Raw genomic sequence first — 19,105 nt, forward strand, 5'->3', positions numbered from 1 at the left:
CTCATGGTGAAGGAGAGTGTCTTTACACGGCACCACATACTTTGCCTGTTAGCACCCAGACAAATCCATTGGATAGCAGACAGGGGAAGACTTATGGTGGAGAGCATTTGGCAAGCAGGTGGAGAGCATTACTGGTGGGGAGCATTTGGCAAGCAGGCCGTTGGCCCCTCTGTATCAGGGAATGAACTCAAGCAGTGACATAGCGCAGGATAGGGGAATTATTGCCTCAAAAGCTTTCTTCATTAGACTAGGACACAGTCTATTCTTATCTTCTGATCCTGGTGAGCAGATCCAGTTTCCAAACTTAGTCTATAAATAGCCCAATCTTATCCCCTCCCCAGGGTCTGGCTTTATTTGAAATTGAAACAATAACAATGCAATATAAACTCTTCTTAAGATTGGCTGCTTCTTGAATTTCCTTGCAGAGGGATCGCTGTCCTAGTCCCTAATTCCCTGATAACCATATTCATATTCCTGACAGTCTCTGGTGAAATTAAGAAGTCACTCCAGCCACAATGATTCAGCTAAATTTACACAGCAGCTTTATATGCCTGGTTCTAACAACTGCTAACAGGAGGGGTCAACAGAAGGGTCTTATACTGTTACCACCCTTTCTAATGAAAACAAGAAAACACTGCTTTAAAAATATGTGGAAAGCAGAGAGCTTAAGACTCTGATTATCCAAAGAATACAAATTATCTGGAAGAGTATTAAAGGAAGCTTTCAATAGCTGCACAAGTATAATCATACTTCACAGCCTCTAAAATAATATCATAATATACAATAATCCCTGGCATAAACTTTAATTTTTTCCCTTGGGTGGGGAGAGGGAATGAGTTTCAGGTTCCTTTCTCTGAAAGTCAAGATCTCCAACTACTGGGGTTGAAAGAAAAGAATAAAAGTAATGCCATACTGGTCTGTTTTATGCTATATTGCTAGTCAAATTATTCAGCACATCACTTTCATTTCATCAATATATATTGTTGAAAGGGTGCATATAACACACAACCTGATTCTTACTCAGCAGAATCATTTTGATGGATGTGGGTGTCCCCAAACCATCTATCCTTCAAATCAGGAATCACATGGTTGGAAAGGATCTACAAAGGTCATCTGGTCCAAACCTCATTCTTTATAAACATACTTCATAACATTTAAAAAGAATTCTGGCTGAGAGTAGATTTGAACAGATGTGCTGCTGAAGGACTGGATTTATGCACTGCAAACTCCCCCCTCACAAAGAATTATCCATTTTAAACAACCTTTATTTATAGGCTTGTAATATTTGGATGTATCAAAAAATAGGCATGTCTACTCCATAAATTTATCCTCATGTATATAGAAACTTCTCAAAACTGCTTGCAAACCATAACCTGATTTCTAATTTTCTTTAAATTTTTAAATTTACCTCCTCTGCTTAGCACTCTGTCTGAACAGCTGATGCAGGACAAATATGCAGTTGGATAGTAACCTTACCACCACCCATAAAAATAACTACAAACCTATTCTCCACATATGGACCAAAATGGTGTTTGTTCAGAATGATGCCATTTCAAAGGATTTGATACATTTATCAGCTTCTACAATCTTAAAAGATATTTATTTTCCATGCACCATTATAACAGGAAACACTCTATATTCCTCTTGGTAAGACTGGATTTATTCTAGGTCAAAACCTCTGTAAATGATCACACAGAAGCCGAGAACTCAACTTTCAATCATGGAAGCCAAAATCGTACATTTAGGCATATAAATGTGTGCTTAGGAATACAAATATAAAATTTGTCTGCCTATGTGAACTCCAGTGTGCAATCAGAGCATACATATTTCAGCTGCCCAAGTTTGAAAATTGGACACACAGTGGTAATGTCATTTACCTAACTTAATATAATCTCACCGTTAGCCTTTCTTCTCCAGGTACTGTAGTTACTAATTAATAAATTTACTGAATGCTATAATTATCTCGGTTCTTTAGAAAGATCCACAGTAAATCAATGACCAACTTCAACAGCGCCAACAGATCTGATTTCATTTCCACTTTTTTCAAGCATACGTAAAATATCCACCTGCTTACATATACCTTTTTACAATCAATAGTATCAAAACTTACCCGTACTACAAACCTGTAAAAGTATGCACTATATCATTTAGCACTTTCTGAAGGGTGTGGATTTACCTGTCATTAAAGTGAGAGCAGTGGAATGAGGCAGAGATTGCAAAGAAAGGCAATATCCAGATTTCCCTATGCAGCTCTGCTGATGTACTTTACACCTCATTTCCAACACCCACTCACCCGCTACTTCAGTCCTGGGCCTCTCTAAAGTAGAAATGACTGTCAATGCTAAGCAGCAGTTACTTTATGAGAGCCAACAAAGGTATTTGGATCTGCAAAGTAATTTTAACCTGTGACCTGAATCCTGATATCCAGAGATAAAAGGTTAATGCACCAATCTCTCAAATGCTGCTTACTTCTTCCCAATTATGTGGCCGGAGTACAGGGATGTAAACTAGATGGAACTTCATGGACCGAGATTCTGAATTAAGATGCTCAAGGGGAATTGAGTCTGATGATCTCACCCTTCTGTCAGAATCTCACTTTGGGAAGATAAGAGACATCAAGACCAAGGACTAGAATAGCAAGGATTTTTAAATTCAGAGTCAAGGCATTCCCAGTGCTCCTCTACAGCTTTTCCTGGAATGATAACAACCCCATGACCAATGGATTCACAAAAATGTTTTTAATGAACAACAAAAACTTGTTACTTGTACTACAAGTTTTTAAATAAAAGTGAGCATCCTTTCCTGAAAGCATTGACTGCTGATCCATTTTAAGGGACATCGAATTTTCTGGTGTTATGACACATACCCAATTAGGAGCATTTGATCAGATTATTTTTTAAATCATGGTTTTAAGCAAAAAGTACATAATAAATTGGGCACTGTGATGCAAATTTGTGACCCATATACTATGAATAAAACATGGGGGGGAGGGGCTGACTGCTATAAATAACTATCCTACTCTTTTGAAACACCCCTCTTGAAATTCTGTAAAATACAGTTGCTCTCCCTAGACACCAGTGACAGTCAGAGGTTCTAAGTAGGTGCATGTTCAACATAAGTGACACTTCAGTTCCATGCTAGATAGAGCTTAATGAAAATATCAAGGTAGCTAGGTAGGAAGAGGGCATCCATCCCTGTTCAGAGAACCCACACAAAGTTTGTGCATCACTTTAATCCAGTGTTTTCCAAACCTTTAGTACCTGGGGCACACTTCTTTTTTGGATTAAAACTGGCGGCACACTTCATCGTGTGTGATATGTAGCAGATTAGGGAGTGGTTAGGCTGTGCAGTGGCCAATAAGGCAGGGAACAGAAAACAGAGCAGCAGACCAGTCAGGGGAAGGGGACTGGAGTGGTACTGGGGAAGAGAGCAAGGCTAATCTGTGGCCCTCTTTGCCCTAGTCAGCCAGCTGCTGAGCCCCTGCTACTGCATACAAATAATAAATGTCTGCTCTATTTTAAAAGAAAATCATTGGTGCTAAGAGTGTTGACAAGCTTTACCTATTCTAATTCATGTCATAATAGGAAAAAAAAAGATCCAGATGGGCAGAGCCAACTTTCCAATGAGGCTTCCTTTTGCATGTGTACAGGTATACACACATATATACACACACACATACACACACACGTGGACATGCACACATGTGCACATGCATGTGCAAGCAATTACAAAAGGCCTCTCACAGTCAGTTGAGCCTGCTGATTTAGATCATTTCAGGTAGTCCTACTCTGAATACTAACTGTTGTTGCACACTTCTTATTTGGATGCAATATTGTTTACAGCAATTAAGAAGCACTTTAGTAATTGGAAAGGATTTATCAGGATTCTAGAGCTCATCTTCAATTTTCAAACATGTAGGCAAACAGCTGAGACTCCCTGGAGGATTCACTGAATTAGCAAAGTAGTAATAAAATATTTTACAGCAACTTTCCTTCTGTGAAAAGAATTTCTCCTTCAACTAAAACTAACCATTCTGTAATGTGCAAAAAGTCAAAGGACTTGCAGCCAGCAACAAGAGTCAATGATGATAGACGTGGCAATTTAAGTCTGTCCATCTTATTAACAGCTCAAGCAGCCCTTCAAGACTTCATCTGTTTTCCCAATTATTATTGCCACATTCTGACACCACAAACACACTTCTCTTGTTTGGTAAATTGCAGCTAAATAGCCCAGTGAATGACAGATCAATTTCACTTCCCTGACAATCACATTCTACCCATTTTCAGCCTATTTCCTCTGATCACAAGCTGACAACACAAGCTAACTGGTTACAGCAAATATGGGAGCTGCCACTGTAGATCTGTCACCTTGATTAGTTTGAGGGACTGCAGTGATGCTGTCTAATAGTGTGTAACAGAGCTGGGAAATTACTGCTTGCAGTGTTGCTACTGAACCCTCAAGATATCTGTTTTACACAGATCACAGAAATCTGCACAGATGTTTTCCAACAGAAAATTCCTCTGAGTTTCTTTGTTTTCTAATGATGTAAGTACAGGATGCAGCCATGCTTATCATATATGACCAGCAGTCAGGAGAGAGGGGCCAGGAGGAAAAATGATTCTTTTGGTAATAATATTTATTAGACTAAGTAGGGTAAGAAAGTCAGCTACCTGCAATAACTAGTTTCCTGATTCTGCAATGCCTTCACATGCCACTGGGAGATGATCTGAATTCAGAGAATCTTAGAAAATTACGGTTGGAAGGGACCTCAGGAGGTTATCTAGTCCAACCCCCTGCTTAAAACAGGACCATCCCCAACTATATCATCCAGTCAAGGCTTTGTCTAGCCTGGTCTTAAAAGCCCCTGATTTGCAGTTCAGAGGAACTGATCTGCACCTCATAGAATCTCCTTTTACCTACTGGGTAACAGACTAAGTGTAGATGAAACGAGAGGCACGTGTGCATGACACTTTAAAGCAGGCCAAATGCTTTTGCACCGCTTTAATGGTGTCGGTGTTTGCACGCCTTGGTGGCATATTGCGCATTAATTCCAGTTGCTGTAGGAAATTTGGTGGCATACTGCGCCTTAAATGACTTGGAGCATGGTAAATTAGAACTCCTCCAAGGACTTTTAGTTTGCTACCACTACAGCTACAGAGCGAAGCACCGGGCTCCATGCAACTCAGGGGCCCTGCAGGAAGCCCTGCAAGCAACCTGGCAGCAGCCTGGGAAGGCAGGCTCTGCCCAAGAAAAGCGGTGAGCCTGATTTCCCCCCCACCGAGCTTGCCTGCCTGTCTGAGCTGTGCAGGGGCCTGCTGCTTCCCTCCACAGCTGTGGTGTCCCCTGGGACCACCTGAGCCAGGTGCCTGAGAGCAGGTGCTGCCTGGGGGTGGGGATGCCGCCACTGCTGCGGAGGCAAGTGCCAGCCCCGCTGCAGCCCAGGGACCACTCCACCCGCTGGAAACTTTCCCTCCTCTCCCCTCCCCACCACTGCAGAGGCAGGTAAGTATGGGTTATGTGCATGATACAGGGGTTTAAAAGGGTCCTAAATTCAAGCGGTGGGTTTAAAAACCCACTGCTTCAATTTAGGGCCCCCATTTCATCTACACACGCCCTAAGGGTGCAAACTATGAAACTATGAAACCTAGACCAAGAGAGGTATGTGCAGCCATTTGCTGCTGCCAGGAGCCAGCCATTCACCACTGCTGTGCAGGGAGCCCGAGATAAACTTGGCATAGGAGGAGGGGTTGGTAGAATTGGGGTGAAGTGGCAGGTCCAGGTGGGGGATAGGGATTACCCGGGTAGGAGAGGGTTGGAGGGGCAGGAATAGCACAACCCTCAGGCTGGGGCAAGCAGCTGGGCTTTCCCAGCTCTGGGGCTGTGCTGCAAACATATGCAGACATTTGCAAGATCTGGCTAACCCATTCCTAGGCTTGGTCAACCCTTTCTCAGTCTAAACTAGTCACCTCCTGAGATGCACTAACTTAGATCAGGCGTGCAAATTTTTGGCCAATTTAAACCCTCCGAACATCTGCAAGAGTGGGCAGTTAGACTGACCTAATTCTGGCCAACCAAACCCAAAATTGCAAACTTGATGTTAACAGTGCTAACAACTACACAGATATTAACACCACATATTGTTAACTTGAAATATCTATGTGTTTTAGAATTTCTGTATCGGCAGGAATATTACACGACATTTTACCTCTGAAGAATTAAACCACAGGAAGCTACATAAAATGCAAGGTCTCTGAGATAGCTGTGCTGATTAAACTCATTTCCTATAGAAATTATGGTTATGTATCAGCTGAGTCCACAACAAATATTCTGAGGGGTTCAGAAGGGTAAGATGAGTATCAGCCATTGAGTCAGGTGAGAGCTCTGGATAATTAACGTCCCCGCCCAACCAAAAAAATTAGCTCTTATCTCCCTACTCAAAGGAAAAGGAGAAATGTGGATAACTGATGAAGCAAGGGGCAGGATGAAATATTAAGCAAAAAATACAACAATTAATATGCAATTAAAGTATAAAAAGAGAGGAAGGATTCACAGAAAAATCGGTGCAACCTTATGGATTTCTATTAAACACCCAATTTCTCATAAAGATGTCCAAGCCAGTCATAGACTGTTGTTGAACATTTCCTTTACAAATGCTAAAACTCAGTAGCACACAACTGAATGTTTCCATTATGGCAAGGAAATAAAGTAACAGAATAAAGTCTATTTCTTTATCATAGTATCTTAAATTACCATTTTTTTAAAAAACGATGTCCTATCATACAACATCTCATAATCCTAAAAAGGCTGCCAGAGACACCAGCTGCCGTCTCTAAAATGTGACACAGCAAATTATTTCTGTTAAGGGCAAAAATATGAAGCCTATCTACAGATAATTTGTCAAGCTATCAACCAAAATAATTAATATTAGCAAACAATTTTATGTTACCTATTTTAATCACATACAAAAAATCTACAAAGAATGAGTGGAAGATGACAAGTGCTCATTCACATTCTTAATTGACTGCAATATTTTTTATTAATTATTATGCATACAAACTTTAATTCACTTTTGCACCTGCAGTTAAATCCCCAGTTAGATGAGATTTTGGCATTTACCAATAATAATAATAAACTACAAGATAACTACTTCTTTAACCTTTAGATATGTTACCACTTAGAAATAAATAAAGCGTTACAATAAAGTAAAATTTGCTCTTATCCATCAATGTTCAGATGAATAATCACAATATTCTTTATGAAGATGGGGGGGGGGGGGGGGAGTAGAAAAATAGTGCCACTGCAGGTATAGTGAAAAAGATGCATTAATAATGATAATATTTTGCATATGCCTATTTCATCATCCTCTGAGAATCTCAAGGTACTTTTCAAACAAAATAAATTAATGGCTTGTACATCAAACACACTGGAAAGATTCCCATTGACTTCAACGGATTAGGGCCTAACATTCATGAACCTCCATACAAATGGAAGAGAAAAGGTGGAGGATTTGCCCAAGAACGTTTAACTGCCCACTGCTCTGGACTCCCAGGTAGAGGCTAAAGAATAGGCTTTAGCCAACAGAAAATACTTCCACATCCGTATGTCAGAAAGACCCACAAAATGAATTTTTAATTGGTGAACCTGGGTGCAAAAAACCTATTTTTATACAGGTAAAAGTGGGCACTTGTACACGTGATACCATTAACATGTACACATGACAAAAATGTCACTCTATGTGGCTTAAGGGTCTCAAAATGTACATGTGCAAGGCTTTTGGGGGTTTAAAATGTCTTTGCATCATTGTAAACTAAAATGCATCCCAGATGTAGTTTAGTTTGCATCTTTGCAAATTGCAACAATGCAGCTGTCAGCTCACTCCATGGCCACGAGAGAGGTAGGCCATGCCACTGAAGGCAGAAGCGGCGAGGGGCCTGATATATATATATATATTTAGCAACTCCTGCTTGCCTCTCCCATGGGTGGGGGTGAGCTGCCGGTGGGTCGAGTGACCTCTGAGCTGAGGCGGGGTCTGGTCCTTCCCTCTATGGCAGTGATGCCCTCCCGGATTGTCCATGTGGGCTGCTAGCAGGCCAGGTACTGCCCCAGCTTGGAGGCAGTACCCAGCCATATCCAACACTTACCCAAACCCACCAGGGTTTCCATCGCCCTGTGCACTGTCCCTACCAACTTCCTGCCATCTGGAAGCACCCAGGAAATGTGCTGGCTTGCCTTTGGGGTAGCACGGGGAGACAGCAGGAGGGTGGCTGGGTGTGCTGGCGGCCAGAGAAGGCAGCAGGGATGGTGCACAGGGCACTGGAAACCTGGGTGGTGCTGCCACTGTGGAGGGAAGGACCAGGCCCCCCCACAGCTCAGGGGCTGCCTGGCCTGCTGGCAGCTTCCCCCTCCCCAGCCATGGGCAGACTCCAGCTCCGACAAAAAAAAAAAAAAAAAAGTATCCAGCCCTTCGCCAATGGAAAATTTGAAATGGTTTAGTCCTCAGGGTTTTATTCTATGCCCCCTAAATTGAAATGGTGGTGCATAGAATAAAACCTTGGGGATTAAATCCCCATCATATTTACAAGCACCCAATAGCACCCAAACATACAGTCCTTATTCTGTTCTAACTCCACTGGACGGAGAAAATGAGTGAAGACTACAGGATTGGGCCTGTTTCACAAGAGAACAGCTAAAATCCCAGGCTGGAGAGTCTGCAGCATGGCCTGTAACTGACATTTAAATTCAAGCTGCAAAAAGCTGTTTGTCAAAGAACTGAACTTTGACACACCACAATGCAAACTTCCTATCTGATTACTGATTTCTTAATAGGCTTCTTCTTCATCATCGTCCTAAATACCATTGCTTGCCCATTTAGCTGATGCTGAAAAGTGAACCTTAAAGCAATTGTGTTCAAAAGCACATATTGCTAAGCAAGTAAATCGGAATGGCTTCTAGTGCGGGAACAAAGGAAGCTGCTGAAACCTGAATGTAAGATGTAACCACTGCATTAGGCTCTCATTAGGAATGCAATTTTTTGCCTGTGTGGGAGCATGGATTGAGTCAGAAAGACACATTTTAAATCTTTTAAAAATATTGGAATCTGGTATACTGGTGCTCAAATTTGAACTGTTAGATCCCATATATAGTCAATGATGACTAAAAGTCATTATCGTCCAATGGTTCTTTGACGGCCTCAGTAAAATGAGCAGGACAGGTATCCTCCTTGAACAAAAAAGGAACGTGAGAATTGTCACTAACTGGAGCATTCACTGGCAGTTTTTGCAGAGATGGTATGAAATAAATGGGTATGGAGACTGATTCATCCTCTCATTCTTGAGTGATAGTCCTACCACGAAAAGGCGTATGACAGAAAGTGCTCTGTGATAAAACCAAAAAGGATGCATTATTTGATGGTTTTAGTGATAGGATCAGAGAATATTTTTAAGTATATTATACCTATGTTGGAGATTTTTCATCCTATAAATTCATATGAAACCAGCTGGGGTAAACAAACAAGCTTTACTAATCCTGAAACAAAAATAAAACAGTGCATTAAATGATTCAGTTCCAGGTTCTGGAGAGTTATTTGCTATTTCTAAACTAGATGGCAAACAGGGCAGCAGAGCACAATAAGGCAGGCTCTAGGCATTCTCTTTGGGGGAAATCGAGCAAGAGCAGAGACCACACAAAGCCCTCCATCGCTTCAGACCCATATAGTCATGATCATGGCAGAGGCTAAGGCAAAGCTCTCAGTGATTTCAATGGGATTACAATTTGACCCTAGTACCTACTATTCAGAAACTACACTGTTCTGAGTAGCATGGTAGAAGAGAAGTAACATTAATCACCTGAAATGTGTTGAATTGGGGCTCAGCTGGTATACTCTCTACACCGGGTAAAATTCCCCTAACATAAAGAAAAATATGAAATTTCAGAGAAAAGAGCAAGTTAATTGACACACCTAAATTATCAGTAACTTGACAGATTCTGAGATACTACTTACAAATACATGATCTTTCTGATTTTTTCAAGCCAACACTTTAATGCCCGTTCTCATACACAGAAACATCATATAAATAGTAATACAGTATCAGAGACACATCACAACTAGAAACCAGAGAGAGAGAGAGACAGAATATTACTGAACATATCACCAGAGATTTAGTTGTCTTTTCATTCCTAAACTTACTACCAAAAGGCTATGATTTGTTGCTGAGATAACAGGAATATAAGAACTTGCAGCAGGTATTACACATCTAAGTGCTGCTTTACCTCTGCCTTTTTAATTCCAGCCAAATTTCCTACTTAGTTATGGAACAAGGCAGAGAACTTGATAATGACTCAGCATGATGCCAGCATGATGTGAGCGAAGCAATAAAGGTTGTGGTTTATTAAAGCAGTGAGCCTGTTAGGGAAAAGGTTTAAGATCAGTAGAGCTGTTTCTATATACAGTAAGTTTATGTGCCCCAACTAATGCCTTTTCTTCCCTTAATGGTATTTGCCAATAGCACTAAATTATCAGAGATTTTTTTGATGTGGTACAAGAGATCAGTAGGATTTTTTCCCTTTATTCTGATGGCTATTTTTATAATAACTTTGATTTATTGTGTTTAAATCTTCCTAGCTTAGTATTTACAAATCTGAAATCTTCATCTACACTAACTATAATTTCATGAAGGATTAAGCTTTTTAAAATAGCACTAAAAATAAACTCAAAACAAGAACCTCACCTTTGCTCATAACTGACTTCCTCAAATCTTCACATCACTTTAAATTGATCTCCCTTAAGCGTGTCTGTAAATCTGCAGTATTTTGTCATACGCCATCAGAGAAATGCCAAATGCATTTCTGATATAAAAATAAGCTCTGAATTTTAATTAAGTGATTGTAGTAAGCATTTATTCTGTTCCTAAAGGGAAATATAGATTTCAGTGTAGTTGATTTATGATGATGGTCCTGAGAATTTCACAACCAAAACTGCTTTTTTACAGCTTTGTAATTAGAGGAGTGCAATAATGCCTATTGTTTGGTACTAGCAAGATGAATGGCAATGTATAGATTTTCTTGCAAATATTTTGACTAATTTGTAGGTCTCAAGCACAAAAGCAATACATTATTTCCAGTGTTAACAATAAATGTTTTAAAAATGTTAATTTTTTTTGCCTTTACTGATTCTTACATCCCTTCACTAAAGGGTTAAAATGTGCCTTTAGTTCCTGATTCTGAAAAACATGCCTAGTCAGTCAAAGCACAGAAGAATATCACATTTAGGTTAATTTCAAAGTAGTATAAGTAGCAAGAAGTTTGACCTCCCCTTTTCTGCTTCCTCTCCACCAGTTCTGGGGCATCTAAGCAATGACAGCATCACTGAACTTGTGTAATTGTTATGCTGCCTAAACACTGGGACTGTCACTGTGTCCAGTCCAGGAAGATGTCCAAATGTATGCATCATTTTAGGATCAGGACGTGTTCAGTCCAAAATGACTCAGCAACCAGTCAGATTCAAACAGTAACAAAACTATTCACTTTCTGCTTCTCTGCTTACTAGTAAATGCTAATTAAAGACATCCTATAAGGGGAGGGGGGAAAGAGAGAGAGAGAGAACAGTTTTTGCTTTAAAAATGTAACAGATGTTCAACAGCAAAGCATATGCGCCAAATCCAGTTCCCAGGCCATGTTTACAGCTGGAAGAGGCTTTAGGCTTACTTTATAGCACTTTTAAGCTAAACAAGTTTTGTTTTGTATAGCTAACTCCTCTTCACTAGTTGTGCAACTAATCACATTTGGCTGGCTAAGGTCTCAGCTGACGTAAGGCCCAATATTGTTGTCACTGAAGCTGATGACAAAATTTCCCTCACTATGAGCCCTTCTCTCCCTCCTGCCTACCTGCCCAAGTAAAAAAATTAGAAGTTTCCAATTTTTAATTTTTTCCCCATGGAGTTGACTATTACATATATGGGCTACCTTAACTCATGTGCTGCAGCAGCACTGAATTAAAAAGTTAATATAATTAGTAACTCCTCTTTGCAGGCTAGCAAAGGGTATCCAAAGCATCTTACTTCTTGGTGCAGACTTGTCTTTCTAGCAGGTAAATTATTAGAATTTAATCAATGCAAGCATGACAGGGATGGTGGAGATTTTATCAAGATGCAATGTTTTTTATTTATTAGACCAATTAAGCATGACTGACTTGCAGACTATACCAGCTCTGAGCCTTACCATTTCACTTCAATCTGGGGCTCTTCTGCAGTGTTGCTTGAAAGAGCCGTCATTATAATCAACTTGCTTATGAAAAGGTTTCAAGCAGCTAATTTCTCCCATAATAAAACAAAACAATAATATCTGCATGCTATTACAGCTATCAACAACTGCAGTCAGCTATGTTGATTTACACAATTAAATCAACTGATTAGTGACGTAAATAATATTTCCAAATTCCTCTCTCCGATTTAATTCCCTATAATTCTTCCCATCCTGAGCTTGTGATTATTGAAGTGAAAAGGGTCCCTTTTTTTTTGTTGCTACGACCCTCTGTAGGGAATACTTCACATTCTTAACTCCTATTTATGCTAGTGCAAGCGAGTTTTTTTTTAATTTTGCCCACTGCATAAGTAGTAACCAGTATATAAATGGTAATATGTGATTACAAACAATAATCACATATTCAGAGACCAAAAGCTACCAAATCAACAAAAAGAAAACAACTTAGTGTCTCCATTCATCATTAATGGTACTAAACTAAAAATCTTAAACACCTTCCATTTATTATTTTCTTATGCATTTCCTTTGTTTGCAAAAGAGTTTTTACTTCTTGAGGAGACAGAAAGGGAAGCCAGGCTAATTTTCTTTTTTTTTTTCTATTTTTATATCATATTCAATACTTGGAAGGATGCAAACCTTGTAGAATGAAATCCTTAACTGATCTGGTTTCAGGAAGAGTTAATTTGGACAAGAAAATCTGGCATAACATTCCTTAAAATGGACTGATTAAATACAGTTAAAATTAGTAACTGAACTAAATTCTGTCCTGCAATGCACTCAAGTAACTTCCACTGACTATGAATGTAACAGAGGACAATATTTCAGCCCAAAGTCTTGAGTCCTAATTGACTCTTCCCTATAAACTAGCAAGTAAGGCCCTAATGGGAAGCAACAGATCAACTTTTTTGCAAATGATGCACAAATTTCTTCCTCCATCTAGTCCTTGTCTTCTAAAGTCCAACTTTTGACTCTTGCCAGGTGCCAGGCTGCTTTTGCAATCGATGGGGAGCTTTCATCAGCGTATTTCTGTTGTAGGGGCCATTCTAACATTGAAAACTGTGAACCACTTGGGATTCAGATCCCTTGACTTGTGTAATGGCTTTAATTAGAGTTCATAATCCTTTCCTATGAACAGGCTCAAAGCAGCATATATTTCACTGTAAACAATAGGTCAATAGGTAATATTCATCCTTGATGTCACTCCTTTAACTTCAGGGATAAATAAAATCTGTTCCATCCTCTATAGCTCTCATGTTCTTATGAAACTAGTAGGTTAAACATCATTTAAAATTGGCATTTTTTGAGTAAGTTTGATTATGCTGCCTAAAGAAACTAACTTTGACATTTAGTGCAAGAAACAGGAATCACAAAACCGAGGGCTTCTGCAAATGCAGGCTGAGGCAATGAGAAAATCCAGCTCTGTGAACTACCAAAAAACAGCTAAAGCCTGCTGATGCTACACAAATTTTACTAGAATACGATTTCTGAGACAGCTTAACCTTTAGACATACATACTGATGCTTGGGGAGTTTAGATTGTGTTAAAAATCAGTCACCCAGTCTAACTTAGTTTGCAAACCTTATACTTTGGGTGCAGACAAAAGTGCAGCTCCCCACTGTAACTCAAAACAATTTCTATAAAGCATTCTGAGTTACAACGTTACCCAAACTAAACAGAAGTTCACTGCTGGTTCCGGGGGGAGGGGAATTTAACTGCGGCTGGGAGCCTGTAGCCAGGTTCTCATACGAACGACCACAGCTCTCTGCCAGGGCTCTTTTTAGAATGGGTGGATGGGACCAGGGGGCTGGTTCACCCGGGGGTGGGGGTGTTCATTTAGGAGTGGTGGGGGTCAGGAGGCTAAAAATATCCCCTGGCCCCAGGGTGAGGAGGTGGGGTGGGGAGAGAAGAGAGCTCCCCCATCCCCCAACCCGCCCACAGACCCCACTAGTCTCCCCTATCTCAAGCCCCCCGCAAAGACCCTGCTTGCTCTCCAATCCTCCCTGTGGATCCCACCCCCCACTCCACTTCTCATGCTGGCCCCTCCATCCCAACTTACCTTAGATGGTTAACTTGATCTAACTTCCCCTAACCTCTCCGAAAGTGACTTCTCCTTCTTTCTGATGTCACAGTGCTGAAAAATCATGCTACCACTACAGATATCTTGTCTAAAACCTGGATAACCAAACATAGCCCACTCCAATCATGAAACCAAATCAGATAAAACATCAGGATTAGCAGGCTTCCCAGTGACAGGTGCAAAGCATTTATATATCAATCATGGAGTATACCATATTTTTGGAGAGTATGGGCTTCATTTGTTAAAATTAGACCTCCTTAGTGTATAACTATGTTAAAATACTTTCTTACTTTTTTGACATGACATGATCTGTGTTATAATAGTTAAATTGATCCTGCTATAAATGTTTTACCTTTTGTTTTTTCTGTATTCTTTCATAATTCGAGCTAGCTATGAAATGTATTATAGTCACTACTTAAATATCATCCAGATAAGAATCTGAAATCTTTCTTAATGAAATGTTCCCAAGCAGAAATGTAGAAGTTCAGTCCTACTGCTCTGAGATTAGTTTAAAACAAACAAACCTTTGGTATGAAATTGAAATAATAAAAAATCAGCTTCTAATTGATTTTTGTGGGAGCACAGCAAACAATGGCACCTGATTAAACAATTTATGGGAACCTTTCCTATGGCTTTCTTATCAAATGGTTTATGCACAGTAAGTATCCAGAGTACATTATGCATATTATGGATAATTATGTAAAATTAGTTATTACTTGTTATATATCTGTTTCTTATGCATACAGAAAGGAAGAGGTACATACAGAAATGTATTTCTGTTTATGCAGTAACCACTTGCAAATATATAGTTATATCAGATTTCTTTCTGGAACACGCATATTTCAGCTTAATTGCACTGAACTCTCTTGGACTTGCCTAGCATATATGTATATAACCAAACTTCTGGAAGTGAATTCTTGTTTTACAAAATTGTAACAATATAAATGAAAAAACCGTATTTTTTAAAATATATTAATAAGCATTTCCCCCCTTATCTAAAATATTTTTTTACAGTTTAGAATGTATTTTATTTGAGAAATATTTTCTTCCACATTTGAAATATTAAAAACTCTAAATCACAATTCAGTTAAGTCAGTCATTCAGAACATTAGTGAACAACTCTATTCCAAAGTAATTCATTATTTCTTTCATTTTCATTTATTTAAAATTGGTGAACTGGCGCACACACCAAATCTTTATGTAGATCCTTTCATGAAATATAAAGTCAAATATTTTTTATCTACCCTTAGTCAAAATCCCCACTGTAGTCACTGGAAGTTCAACTTGTGCAAGGCCACTAGTAGATCTAAGTCTCCTCATATAATTGTTTAAGAGCTGATACTACAAAACAATACTCTGAACACAGGAGGAAACACAGCTATCCTGATGACTGTAAAGGAGTTTTGTTTGTGTCCTATTCTGTACAGGACCTGTACTAATACAATGTAATCTCCAGTTCCAGTTTGGAGGTAGGGGGCAGGGGGGTGGAGGGGGGATATATATTAGCTAATGAAGAGGTGGAGTCTTTGCCAGACAATCAAATGGCTCTTTAGAGAATAAACATTTTGCCAATGTCTCAATTATATTTGGAAATGTACATATTTATCAAACTCATTTGTAGATTTTAATATCAATTTGGACTGATTTATATTACTTTTGGTTTATAGTCTCGGCCTTTACAATTATACAAAATCCTGCAGGGGGTTCATACAGAACACGTCAATTCCTTTAAAAAAACGACCATCTAGTCTTGCAGGAGAAGGTATATTTCAAGTTTCCAGTACTGTACTGAGTAAGAATATCAAATTGCCAACTACTTTTTAAGTCCAAGTAGTGTTCATCAATCTGGTTTATTTTGCCAACAGTTGTGTACAAACTTGCATGTTGCTAATGACAGCAATATTAGAATGCTACAATGCATTGAAAATAAAGACTTAGGAAAATGTTCCATGAACCATATTTTAGATTTTTTTTAAATCCTTAAGCCATGAAGCCACTGGTAGCAAACTCTAGCACTGTAAGATGCTTACCCTAAGACATGTAATAACTAACACTTAAATAGCAAAAGCAATGAGTTTATTTCAAGATCAAGTCAAACGTGAAAGATTTAATCTATTTACCATTGAAGCTTCATACAGTCCAGACCAGCAAGAGCAAAGCAGCACTGTGCAAGGTTCAGCCAGCTGCAGGTACCGTGGATTACTTTTATCCACAATTCAGTGTACTGTCTACAGTTTCATTGCAAATGACTCTATTCACCAAATATACAGCTTCTTTGAAATATAGCTATTTAGTCCTTAGTCTTTTTTAAGGTATCCATAATTCAGAGCAAAAGGTATACTTGTCAAATAACTCTCTTTTCCAATTGATTGCAATTGCTTAATTGAAATCTTGCAATGTTGTTTATACTTAAGCAACTTTTCTCCCCATTTGTTCCATTATTGCATGAAAGACATAGAAGTATGGTTTCCAAAATAATCCTTTCAAAGATGGATCTTGCAACGTCTCAGTGACAACAATATTAATTGATAATTAGTATATAAGGGGAAATGTCTTAGAAACAAGCAAAAAAGACATATTCCTTTATCAAAAGAGCTTTCAATCTAGTTTGAAGACAAAGATCCAAGTGAGAACAATAAACAATGTGGAGAGTATAAGGCAGGAGAAGATAGTAAATATAGTATAAGGCAAACCACTTTAATGAACACTGAGGTCTTTCCATTCACTTCAGTGCACATGAGATCAAACCTCAAGTAATCTAGCTAAAGTTTCACAGCATTCATATATATCCATACTTGTACATAATACACACATGCAGTCTGTGAAAAAACTGTTTTGCCTTTTACACTCTTCTCCATAAAGAAGGCATCAAACTACCTTATTCACTTTTTAAAGGGTCTTCTGAAGTTAAATCATATTTTTAGATTAGGATACAAGAAATTCAATATAGGACTAGATAATATTTATCTGAACTCTCTTCGTGTTTGGTGTTTCTAGAAGTCACATCTCCACGAGGTCCATCTGCAGTGCTGGGCCCACATTTCCACAAATCAGACTGGTATAACTGTTTTTCTGTGTGTTTTATAATACATTTTAAGTTCACTTTAATTTTATATGATATATTTAAGTATACCTAGCATTTTTAGCCTCATGGTACACTTGTATTTTAAAGGTCTCTCCTACCTAGGGACAAACACAAGATGGTTACCATGGTAATCTAAATTGGATAATTAGTATCCTCACCCAAGTGTAAATACACAGGAGAAATCTTCATTATAGGGGCTATATTTAAAGCTGAACTGCTACTGTTTAAAAATAAAAACACTGCTTAAAGATATTACTAGCATGATTTTAAAAGATTATTTAAAAATGTACCTTGTTGTTACATAGGTACACATAAAACTTTGAGGCACAACTGTGACATCTGTCTCAACAATGAATACTACGTCACCCTGCAAGGAGTTCCAGTTAGTATTCCATGGGTGTGTCTACACGTGCCCATATGGCACCATTGTTGCTGTACCATGCCAGCAGCACACAGTTAGTATTAGCCCCTACATCGCCATTGTGATGCACTATTCTGAGGGAGCAGGTCACTATAGCAATGTAGCTGCGATGTCACAGTTTGTGCCTGCTGACACTACATTACCGTAGTGCATTGCTACAGCGATGTAGCATCACGTGTAGACCCGCTCAGTGGGGGCATCTCCATATAAAATTAAATGTGACACAATAAACTCTGTAGCAGTTTGGGCCGGAGTCAACTCCTCTGAGGCACAATATCTACACAAGTGCCAGGAACAGCAACAATTTGAGCTGGGTGGAGCAGGTCCCCAGATGGCTAGGCTGACTGGGTGCAATGTACACCTGCAGGCAGCATCTACACATGTGTTTTGGCACAGTAAAGTACTCCATCCTATGACAATACTGTCCCTGACAGTCCTATCCTGAAGTGGAGTTAATTAGTTTACTGCACCCTAATATCAGCGCACGTGTAGACAAGTGATACTTTATTGTGGAGCTATTTAGTCTGCTCTGCAGTAAAGCACATGTAGATGCACCCAGTGTGAATAATGGTATCAGAGCCTGACACTTCATTAATAAAACACTTCTCTCCTTGGCCAAGTTGCTCAGGTACTGCAGAGGTGATTATTGTGTGATCCTCATAAAAATGGTACGTGAAATATACACAACAGGAAAATCAAATGAACAAATTAAGCAAATGTACCGCAATACTGAGCCAAATACTAATCACTCACTCTGGATCTTTTTGTAACTTTTTAAGTGAATTTGTGTTAGTTAAGGTTCTGTAATGACATGTCCTGCATAAGGATATAATTTGTCTTCTAAACAGAATATAAGTACCACAAGTTTCCCAATATTGTCCCATCTCAGATGAAGAGGGACCAGCACCAGGAAGGAAACACACAGCACTTAACTGCCAAGTCAATTTTGAAAGTAGGACTTTATAGTTTTCGCAAATTCTGTCCCTGGTCATAAGAAACTAGATTAAAGCCCCAGCTGATATCACATAAGCCATGGAACTGCCATTTTGTTCACTTCTTCATTTCAGACACTTCTAGCCTATGCTTATGAACTGCTGATCTAGAAGTGAAAAGCTGTACAACTCATTACCAGTACTAGAAGACATGCAGTGCTGCAGTGCCCCTCCCCCACCCTTTAATGTTTTCCTTTTCTTTATACCAGTATGAGTTTGATTTCTAATATTCAAGAACCCAGGTGCCTGTCCAAAACATACAAAATTTCTTC

At 39.1% G+C, this 19,105-nt stretch overlaps 1 protein-coding gene across 23 annotated transcripts in view; it reads right to left on the bottom strand.

Annotated features, from left to right (window-relative positions):
* MBNL1 (muscleblind like splicing regulator 1) overlaps positions 1-19,105 on the bottom strand; it is a 212,885-nt gene that overhangs the window by 81,507 nt on the left and 112,273 nt on the right. The window contains exons 2-3 of one of the 23 annotated variants that reach the window (XM_025216004.1): positions 9,846-9,903; positions 9,454-9,525 (exon numbers count right to left, since the gene is read on the bottom strand). The exons of 20 other annotated variants lie outside the window; for them this stretch is intronic. Coding sequence is in view for 1 of the 3 variants with exons in the window: in XM_025215999.1 (XP_025071784.1) it covers positions 9,846-9,903; positions 10,001-10,008 (66 nt within the window). In the remaining 2 variants the exon portion in view is untranslated. Of the gene's footprint in view, positions 1-9,453; positions 9,526-9,845; positions 9,904-10,000; positions 10,107-19,105 lie in introns of those variants that run through there. 2 more of the 23 variants (XM_025215999.1, XM_025216003.1) reach the window with 2 other exon arrangements.

The sequence above is a fragment of the Alligator sinensis genome, unplaced genomic scaffold (assembly GCF_000455745.1).
Source record: "Alligator sinensis unplaced genomic scaffold, ASM45574v1 scaffold1127_1, whole genome shotgun sequence".
In the NCBI taxonomy this organism is placed as follows: Eukaryota; Metazoa; Chordata; order Crocodylia; family Alligatoridae; genus Alligator; species Alligator sinensis.